The sequence below is a fragment of the Chrysochloris asiatica genome, unplaced genomic scaffold, assembly GCF_000296735.1.
Source record: "Chrysochloris asiatica unplaced genomic scaffold, ChrAsi1.0 scaffold00054, whole genome shotgun sequence".
In the NCBI taxonomy this organism is placed as follows: Eukaryota; Metazoa; Chordata; class Mammalia; order Afrosoricida; family Chrysochloridae; genus Chrysochloris; species Chrysochloris asiatica.
In genome coordinates this window covers 10,730,360-10,741,242 of record NW_006408572.1, presented here as the reverse complement: position 1 = coordinate 10,741,242, position 10,883 = coordinate 10,730,360, and the positions used below count along the sequence as shown (strand labels likewise).

Below are 10,883 nucleotides of genomic sequence, written 5' to 3'. Positions count from 1 at the left end.
TCGGAACCGACTCAACAGCACTTAATAGCATATTAGATTTTTGAGTTCTAGTGTGGTGTTGTAGGATAAGCACTGGACTGCTAATTGCAAAGTTGGGGGTTCAAATCCACTTGTCATTCCCCAGAAAGCCTATACAGGGTGGCTATGAATCAGAACTGGCTTGACAACATACAACAACAATATTAGATTTGGGTATCAAGGTTAAGCTGGATTTTTCAAATAAACTGAGACTCTTATATTCTTTGGGAAAATTTAAGATCTAAATTTATTTACTTGGCAAGTTTGAAAGAAGTTATCAGAGGAGCAACTCGGCCAGACACCACTATTTTAGAGTTAGAACTTTGACAACTTTTTATACTCACTCAATAGTTACTAATATACTATAAGCAGTCTTTCTCTTTTAGTTTGTTTTTTTTTTAATTTTCTAGAAAACCATGTATAAAAGGTTCTCTTTTTTTTGGCCACATTTATTTATAAAAACAAAAACAAAACCCACTCCTATTGAGTTGACTGTGACTCATTGTGCCCCTATGAGTTTAGTGGGTTTGAACTGCCAACCTGACAGTTCACAGCCCAGTGCTTAACCCACTATGCCACCAGGGCTCCTGTAAGACTACCTGGCACATAGGAAATGCCACCTAAGTATTTCTTAAATAGATACAGACTTTCTTTCCAGTGTTCTAGAAGCATAGGCCCTCCAGGAACTTCGTTTCCCAAACATACTTGCTGTATTTTCACTGCTCACACCGACTGCCTCTCATTTTGCAGAACCACTTCTGTGCAGAAAGAACCACCACCCTACTCTCCACTCGTCCGTGTGACATAACCACATCCTCCGCACACCCCTTGCAGCTTCCCATGGAGAGCTCAGGTCAGTATGGGGGGCGGGTCTGGGTCTAGTCTGCCTGACTGTGCAGTATGGAATTGCTTTCTTGCGGACGTGAATGCCTCCAGTACTGGCAAGACCACCTCCACTTAGCCAGGCTATACGATCTCAATTCAGCTGCCCAATGTGAGAACATTGCGATAGTGGGAAACCACCCGTCTATATAAGTCTCCAGGAGCTCTGGTAGCGTAGTGGTTACGAATTGGGCTGCAAACCTCAAGGTCAGCAGTTCGAAACTACCAGCTGTTCCGTGGGAGAAAGATGAGGTTTTCTGCTCTCGTAAAGATTTGGAGCCTTGGAAACCCACGGCACATAACAACAACAACATGGCTTTCAGGTCACTGAACTGAACAATGAGAGTGGTCGGTGGAGTGGTGTGTCATTAAGTCGGTTCCAACTCTTAGCGACCCTATATAGGGTTTCCGAGGTTGCAAATCTTTACAGGACCAGAAGGCCTCATCTTTCTCCCACGATGTATATCATTCAGCAAGTTGGAGACCACTTCAGAGATCACGAGGCCCTTACGGATCCCTGTCTTGGGGAAGGAGAGTGGACACCCCAGGACAGGGGTAACTACTTGGTTTTATCATCCCTCAGATGTATGCTTTCCACATCCACTCAGCCTCAGAGAGCCTCATCCAATCAGAAGACACTCCATGCCAGGGAACGCCAGTGAACCTGATGTTGCAATATCTTTGGTGGTCATTAACCAGCTGGGTTTTGGACTGGGAAGACAGAGGTGGGGCAGCACTGTGAAAATCTCCCAACCATTTCCAAGACAAACTTGTTTACATTCACTTTAATTATAACAATAAATATTCACCATGCTGGTTTGAGAAAACAAGCTAGATCAATACAGATTCTTTGGATCCAAGCAGTAGAAAGTGATGGAGCTATTTTAATTTTTAAAAAGTGGTCAAGCACTGAAGGAAAAGTTGATGCACCAGAGATCAGAGATGACAGGAAGTAGGGTAGATCTACCACTCAGACCAGAAAGAGGTAGGCACTGTCCCTGAAAAGCATTCCACGAATTCTTCCCTCCAAGCCATCCCTTGACAGAAAGTTCATCTCAGGAGAGAGTCCAGTGACCAACTTGCTCTGTGTCCACTCTGTGGTAAGGACAATGCGGGGCACCTGAACCAGCAGTATCTTTGTTTCCTAGGGCTGCCACAGAAAATTCTACCAAGTGATTATCGTTAAAGAACAGAAGTCTGTTTTCTCACACGTCTGGAAACTTTGAATTCAGGGAGTAGGCAGGGCTGTGCTCTCTTTCCATTGATGCTAGAGAAAGATCTGCCCTTGTCTCCTCTAGTTTGTGGTGTCCTTACTGTTAAGAGTGATTGATGAGTTTGAACCACCAACCTTGAGGTTAACAGTCCATTACTTATCCTACAGCACCACACCAGGACTCCAGTTTGTGGTAGGCTCTGGGCTTTCCTTGGTGGGTAGATGGAGTCATATATTCCTGTATGTGATACTGTTTCCACATCTGTCTTTCTCTTTTATAAATGCCAGTCAAAAGGAATTCGGATTAGGGCCCATTCTACTCTGATAGATGTTGTTAACTTAATTTATTGTTGTTGTTGTTGTTATGTGCCGTGGAGTCGGAACCGACTCATAGCGACCCTGTACAGGGTTTCCGAGGGTGTAAATCTTTACTTAATTTATAACATCTGCAAAAAAAAGTTTTTTAAACCAAACCTTATTTCCCCAAACAAGGTCATATTCACTGGTACAGGAGCTAGGGCTGCAACATAATTTTAATGTTGTTGTTGGGTGCCATTGAGTTGGTTCCTATTCATAATGACCCTGCGTACAACAGAACAGAACGTAACACTGCTCAGTCCTGGGCCATCCTCACAATTGTTATGTTTGAGTCTATTGCTGCTGTCACTATATCAATCCATCTTGTTGAGGGTCTTCCTTCTTTTTATTTTTTGACCCTCTTACTTTATCAAGCATGACATCCTCTTCCAGGGGACTGGTCCCTCCTGACTGTATGCACAAAGTATGTAAGACTAAATCTCACCATCATGCTGCTAAGAAACATTCTGGTTGAACTTCTTCCAAGACAGATTTGTTTGTTTTTCTGGCAGGCCATTGTTGTTGTTGTTATGTGCCGTGGAGTCGGTTCCGACTCATAGAGACCCTGAACAGGGTTTCCGAGGCTGTAAATCGTTAAGGGAGCAGAAAGCCTCATCTTTCTCCCGCGGGACAGCTGGTAGTTTCGAACTGCTGACCTTGTGGTTCGCAGCCCGATCTGTAACCCACTACGCTACCAGTACTTTCAATATTATTCTCCAACACCATAATTCAAAAGCATCAATTCTTCTCTGGTCTGCCTTAATGTCTAGTTTTCACATGCATATGAGGCAATTGAAAATAGCATGGCTTGGGTCAGGCACACGGTAGCCCTCAAAGTGACATCACTACTCTTTAATACTTTCAAGGGGTCTTTTGTAGCAGATTTGCCCAATGCAATACGTTGTTTTATTTCTTGACTGCTGCATCCATGAACTTGCAGATCTGAATAAAGTGAAATCCTTTTTTTTCTGTTTATCTTGATGTTGTCTGCTGATCGAGTTGTAAAGATGTTTATTTTCTTTATATTGAATTATAATCCATACTAAAACTGTACTTTTGATCTTCCCTCAGTAAATTCTTCAAGCCTTCTTTGCTGTCAGCAAGCAAGGTTGTATCATCTGTATATTGCAGGTTGTTAATGATCCTGATACCACGTTCTTCTTCATATAATCCAGTTTCTTGGATTTATTTATTTGGTATACAGATTAAGTATGGTGAAAGGATACAACCCTGGCACACACATTTCCTGAACTTATCCATTCAGTATCCCCTTGTTCTGTTCAAATGACTACCTCTTGGTCTATGTACAGGTTTCTCATGAGCACAATTAAGTGTTCTGGAATTCTCATTCTTTGCAATACGATCTATAGTTTGTTATGATTGACACAGACTAATGCATTTGTATAGTCAATAAAATACAAGTAAGTATTCGACTCAATGGCACTTAACAACAACTCAACAATCTTCCTGGTACTCGCTTTCAGATCTTTCAACTAAAGATCCATCTGACATCAGCAAAGATATCCCTTGTTCCATGTCCTCTTCTGAATCTGACTTGAATTTCTGGCAGCTCCCTGACTGCGTGTCACTGCAAACATTTCAAAACGATCTTCGGCAAAATTTTACGTGCGTTTAACACTAATGCTATTTTTTTCCGGTAATTTCTGAGTTCTGATAGGTCAGAATTTCTCTGGAATGGATACGAATATGTTTGAGTCTCTACTAGTCAGTTGGCTAGGTAGCGGTCTTCCAGATTTCTTTGCATAAACTAGTGAGCGCCTCCAGTGCTTTCATCGATTTGTTGAAACATTTCAATTGGTATTCTGTCGATTCCTGGAGCCGATTCTTTGCTAATGCCTTCAGTACGGCTTGGAATTCTTCCTTCAATACCACCAGTTCTTGATCATAAGCTAGCTCTTGAAATGATTGAATGTTGACCAACTTATTTTGACACCGTGGCTCTGTGTATTCTTTCCATCTTCTTTTGATGATTCCTACATCAATATTCTGCCCACAGAATCCTTCAATATTGTAACTCAAGGTGTAAATTTTTTCTTCTGTTCTTTCAGCTTAAGAAATGCTGAATATGTTCTTCCCCTTTGGTTTTCTAACTCCAGGTCTCTGCACATTTTATTATAATACTTTACTGTGTCTTCTCGAGCTACCGTTGAGAAATCTTTTTGTTCAGTTCTTTTACTTCCTCATTCTTTCCATTTGCTTTAGCTATTATACACTCAAGAGTTAAGTTTTAGAGTCTCTTCTGGCATCCATTTTTGTCTTTTCTTTCCTTCAGGTATTTTTAATGACCATTTGCTTTCTTCATGTATGATAGTCTTGATGTCATCACTCTACTGTCTGGTCTTGGATCGTTAGTGTTCAGTGAGTCACATCTATTCTTGAAATGGTCTCTAGATTCAGATGTGATACACTCAAGTCATACTTTGTCTCTTGTGGTCTTGCTCTAATTTTAACTTCAACCTCAACTTGGATATGAGCAGTTGAGGGTCTGTTCCACAGTAGGCCCCTGGCCTTATTTTGACTGATGATTTTGACTGATGATACTGAGCTACTCCATTGTCTCTTTCCACAGATATAACTTTCTGTGTATTCTGTCTGGCAAGGTCCATGCGTATGGTGGTGGTGGTGGTGGTGGTGTGCCGTGGAGTCGGTTCCGACTCATAGCGACCCCACAAAGGGTTTCCGAGGCTGTAAATCTTTACGGGAGCAGAAAGCCTCATCTTTCTCCCTTGGAACAGCTGGTAGTTTCAAACTGTTACCTTGAGGTTTGCAGCCCGACTCATAACCACTACACTACCAGAGCTCCTTGTTGTTGTTGTTGTTAAGTGCCATCGAGTCGGTTCTGACCCATAGCGACCCTGGTACAGGGTTTCCGGGGGTGTTAAATCTTTACGGGAGTAGAAAGCCTCATCTTTCTCCCGCGGAGCGGCTGGTAGTTTCGAACCGCTGACCTTAAGGCTCGCAGCCCGATTTGTAACCACTATGCTACCAGAGCTCCTTAGTCACCCTTTATGTCTTTTGTTTGTTTTTTTAAAGGTATTTTCAGTAAATAAGTCATTCATCCTGCAAAATCCTACCATGGTTGATCCTGCTACTATTTGAAATACCAGGGGCATAGCTTCCAGCCTAACAGCAACACACAAGCCCACCACAGTATGGCAAACTGACAGATAAATGGTGGCTCGCTTCTGCAGTGAGCAAGAAGACCAGCTGGGCAGGCAAACCCCTGGGCATTGACCTCCACAGGTGTAGCCGATGACCTCACAATCTGATGAGTGAAAGGAAATCCCCAAACTTGGGGTGCTGCTTGTCCTAGGAGTACCCCCATTATGACCAGGACTGCAGTTGTCCTGGGTGATCTCTCTAAATTACTATTACTTTCAGCTCTTCCCATTTTCCCATAACCTTTAGAGTCCTCCCACCCTACAGTCAAGGTAAAGTAAGATGTTTGTTTCTTGTTATGCAAAACAGCAGTGTTTCAAGAGCACAAAGGTGATTGTTATTTTGCCAAACAGAGGCAAGGTGACAAGCATTTTTAGGACTTAGGGATGGAAGGGAATTAGACATGGGATGGGAGGGGAGCTTAAGTCCCCATGACGCCAACCAATGGTGTGCACCTGTGCACTGAGCCCGTGATTTTAATGACGGCAGGTGCACAACATTCAACCAGGGGCCTTGAGCCTCTTAGACGCTGATAGTGCTTCAAATAGGTTTCATTTGGGTTCAGACCCCTTGCTGAGAATTTGCATTTTCACCTTCCATTGTTAATAAGGTCCCCAGGTGATTCATATAGATTCCCAGGTGTAGCTCTAAAATTACCTAGGAATCTTGTTAAAATACAAGTTAGTATATCTGGGGTGGAATTGCAAATTCTCAGCAGGGGAACATACTAGAAGGAACTGGTTTGAAACTCTGGACTGAGACTGGAACTATCAGCACACCAAGGGATTCTTAGTCAAGTTCTTGCCGCCATTAAAAAGCCATCAGTGAGGTCTAGGTAGTCAGTGTGTAAGAAACTATTCATGTGATGAAAAACATGTGAAACTGTTCACTAATGGATAACACTGTAAAGAAAGGGTATCCCAGAACATATCATTGTACTCATGTGGAACCTGTATATAGAGCAAGAGGCAGTCTTTAAGACAGAACAAGGGGACACTGAATGGTTTAAAATCAAGAAGGTTGTGTGCCAGGTTTGTATTCTTTCACCATATTTATTCCATCTGTATGGCAAGCAAATAATCTGAGAACTGGATTACATGAAGAAGAATGTGGCATCAGTGTTGGAGGAAGACTCATTCATAATCTGTGATATGCAGATGATACAACCTTGTTTGCTGGAAATGAAGAGAACTTTAGTATGAACTGCACCTCAATGTAAAGAAAGCGGAAATCCTCACAACTGGACCAACAAATAACATCATGATAAACGGAGAAAAGACTGACGTTGTCCCAAGACTTCATTTTGCTTGGATCCACAAGCAACACTCAATGGAAGCAGCAGTCAAGAAATCAAACGGTGATGTATATTATTCAAATCTCCTGCATAAGACCTCTAGGAAATGTTCTAAGGGCCCTGTGGGTCTGACCTTTTTGATGAAGATGCTATAGGGTACAGGTAAGGACTCCAAACTTGGAATCTACAACACAGGAGAACAATATATGTCCTGTCAACCTGATCATAAGTTAAAACACACTTTACATATCATGAATCAGTCTGGGAATGCTGGCTATAACAAATGACCCCAAAAAAGTCAGTGTTCTTAACACAACAAATAAATCTTATTTCTTACTCACATCACAGTTCAATCTGGGGTCCAAACAATCACTCAAGAACTGGGGGCTTCTTCTTTCTTGTGGCACCATCAACTTCAATATGTGTCCTCCAAGGAGTCGTGGTGTTGCGCTGTGAGTTAATGCACTGGACCGCAAGGTCAGCAGTTCAAGCTCACCAGCCATTCCTCGGAAACCCTATACAGGGTCGCTACGAGTCAGAACAAAGTTGGCAGCAGTTAGCAACAAGCACTTGACCACAAGGTTGGTTTGAACCACAAGGTCAGTGGTTCAAATTCCCAAGCCGCTCCTTAGAAACCCTATACAGGGTTGCTGTGGGTCAACAGCAACTACAAGGTCACCAGAGAATGGAATAAAGGCTGGAGGGCAGAGCAGAAGATTTATGACCAGGCCTAGAAGCAGCATGCATCACTTCTACCCACATTCCATTGGTCGGAACTCAGTCACATGGCTCCTAACTGCAAGGAAGTCTGGGAAATGCAGTTTTCCTGCCTACCTCAGAAATTGGTCTCATGAACCCAGAGCATTGTCTTGCTACACCCAAGCAAGACTTTCAAGTGCAAATACCTTTCAAGTGCTATTAAATTTTGTTGTTCTTGTTGTTAAGTGCTTTTGTTGTTGTTTTGTTGGAAGCAGTTCTACTCATAAAAACCCAGTATAGGGTTTCCAAGCAGTGACCCGTGGGTTTGAACCACTGACCTATGGTTAGCAGTCCAGTGCTTATCCTTCAGTGCTACATTAATACATAGTAGTAATATCCCACATCCTTGGATGGAAGAAGGGATAATAATAATGAATGCTATTTATTTATTGTTTGTTCTGAGTCAACAAGATGTCAGACATTCATATCTTGAAGCATAAGAAATTTCTTTCTTTTAATCAAATCAAACCCAGCTTCAAGAGCTCAGTTTCCAATTTCAGTACAAAATCCAGCACATCATTCTTTGAGCTGCCACCACTGGTAATCTGTGTCTTTGTCATAACCTTTTTGCCCTCACAATCTAGGGGAGCCCAACACCCTTCCCTTGAGTTGGGCCACTCCCCTCTTGAAGTAGCAGCCTTCTTTTGCATCCCCTTTTGAATAATCCAGTTTGTTGTCTCTATGAGCTAGACCAGGGATCTCAAACTCAAGTGCTTCCAAAGACCAGGTTGTTGTTGTTAACTGCTAGGTAGATGATGAAAATGGACAAAATAAGAAGACTTGGAAATATTAAGAACTAGGGAAGCGGTGCTCCATCCCAAAGGGGCAGCTGTCCCCAGCCTCTGTGGTAGTGGTGGTTGTTATGTGCTGTGGAGTCAGTTTCGACTCATAGTGACCCTGTACAGGCTTTCCGTGGCTGTAAATCTTTACAGGAGCAGAAAGCCTCATCGTTCTCCCGTGGAACAGCTGGTAGTTTCGAACTGCTGACCTTGCTGTTCGCAGCCCAATTCGTAACCACTACGCTACCAGAGCTCCTTTGGATGGTTACATATAAGAAGAATGCGGGCCCAATGTTAACAGCTTCTCAGATTTCCAAGACATGCCAGAAACACAAATTTTTATGCAAAATATCCTGATTTTTAAATGTTGGCAGCTAATTTGATTTTTTTTTTCTTTCTTTCAAGACACTATGCAAGCCCCAAGAAAACATGTCTGTAATCCAGATGTGAACCACAGACGTTTCAAAACAAAGCTTATTTAGAGTTGTCTACCAGGGCTATGGGCAACTTCTCTATTTTTCTCTGAAACTTAAAAACGTAACTCCTTTTGCAAAACAGAGGAACCCAGGACTCCGAACACAAAGCCTTGGCTGTCCTTCCAGTAAATGGAAAGGCGGAGAATCACAGTTTGAAGTCTTACTTTGCAGTCCACCATGGAGGAAAGAAAGGAAGGGAGGAATAAGAAAGGGAGAAAAGGAACAAGAAGGGAGAGGGAAAAAAAAAGAAAGACAAGAAGGAAGAAGAAAAGGTGGGAGGGAGAAAAGAAAAAAAGCAACAGGCCAGCAAAGATGAAACCAATTGAGTTTTAAGCAACTCATTCCACATCAGCGCATTAAATCTTCCTGCAAGATGGAGTGAGATAGAGAGAAGGACAGACTACAATCAGCCTTCTTCATGCCAGGCTATTTCCTTGCTCTTGTGGGGAGAAGCAGTACTGCCCACTGGAATAGTCAGGTGGGCAGATGTGGGCTGTAATATTCTGTCCACTTCAGCCTGGAGGAGAGTCAGGGTCAGGTCTTGATGTGATTCAGGGGGTAAGCAAGAGTCCGAGGAAAGGATTCAGAGATGTCAGTACCCCTGGAAGCCACCCAGGGCATGGAGGATACCTTGGCCTGAGGAAATGTTGACCTCTGGGCTACAACCTATTGACTTTTTATTTATAATCTCTATCATATCCACTTCCAAAGGAATCTGAGGCAATTAAAATATTCATTAAGAACATCAGTGGGATGAGCTTGTCTTAGAGGCTGGGCCCTGACTTGCCTGTGAGCTTCCTGACAGCCAAGGCAAAAGGGAACACCTGAGCCATGCGGTTTGCATTGTCTACTAAGTAAGACACACTTATAAAGACAAACACTTGTTTGGAACTCTTTGAAAAGAGGAATTGATTGCATGGGATGTGGTTCCCATGTTAGTCCAGATCCTCCCAGAAGCAGACATCACAATGAGATTAAAGATACAAGGATTGATTGGGTGTGACAGAAAACGGAGAGGAAGCTGGTAAAGGCTGGGCGAGCTGTCAGACTCTAATAGGGAAGAAAGGGAAGAAGGGTTGAGTCGAAGTGTCTTAGAATGATGGGTAGTTGGAGAAAGGCTCAGCAGGGCAGTTGAGGCTTCAGAGAAGAGCAAAGCTGATCATTAGAGAAGACTTGCATCTCCAAAGAAAGGTCCTGCTTTAGAATCCTACTGCACTCCAGCACTAGCTGGGAAGTGTGTCCTTGGCACCAAAGGCTGGAAACCTTGACCAATTAAATTCTCTGTAGTTGGAGGTTCTACCCCCTCTGTCAGTTTGTTGTGTTGTGGTGGCTTGTGGGTTGCTTTGATGCTGGAAACTATGCCACTGGTATTTCAAATACTAGCAGGGTCATTCATGGTAGACAGGTTTCAATGGCGCTTGCAGACTATAATAAAGACAGTACGAAGAAAAGCCAGGTGTTCTACTTCTAAAACATAGCCAATGGAAACCCTCTGGGTCACAGCAGGATAGTGTCTGGTTGTTGTACTGGAAGATGAGACCCTGAGGCTGGAAGGCACCACAATGGCCCCAACAAGGGACTCGCGCATTTTGACAATCATAATGAGTAGTTGTACAGGACTGAGCATGTTACACAGAATCACTATGAGTCAGAGCCGATTTGATGGCAACTAACAACAAAGTTGGAGGTCACTGAGGCACATTCTCTGAGCTACTCCACTTTCCTAACTTCATTTATTCTTGCATTACCTTCCTGGTTTTGGTGTCCTGCTGTTTCACTGATGGCTTTCTTTACATTGACTTTAACTTCCTTTTTAAGTTTTAGCTTCATTCTCAGTAATGACCATGCCATCATAGGTTAAGGGACAGTTTCATCCTCCTCTCGCCCCACCCCACTACTGCCATCAAGTCAACTGCAAACCATAG

The 10,883-nt window shown here is 42.9% G+C and overlaps 1 protein-coding gene across 1 annotated transcript in view; it reads left to right on the top strand.

The window, feature by feature from the left end:
* Positions 1-6,081: 6,081 nt before the first annotated feature.
* The window catches only part of PIK3R6 (phosphoinositide-3-kinase, regulatory subunit 6), a 60,753-nt gene continuing 55,951 nt past the window's right edge, over positions 6,082-10,883 (top strand). Inside the window, exon 1 of the mRNA XM_006863505.1 lies at positions 6,082-6,139. Within this exon, the coding sequence (XP_006863567.1) occupies positions 6,082-6,139 (58 nt within the window). The remainder of the gene's footprint in view (positions 6,140-10,883) is intronic.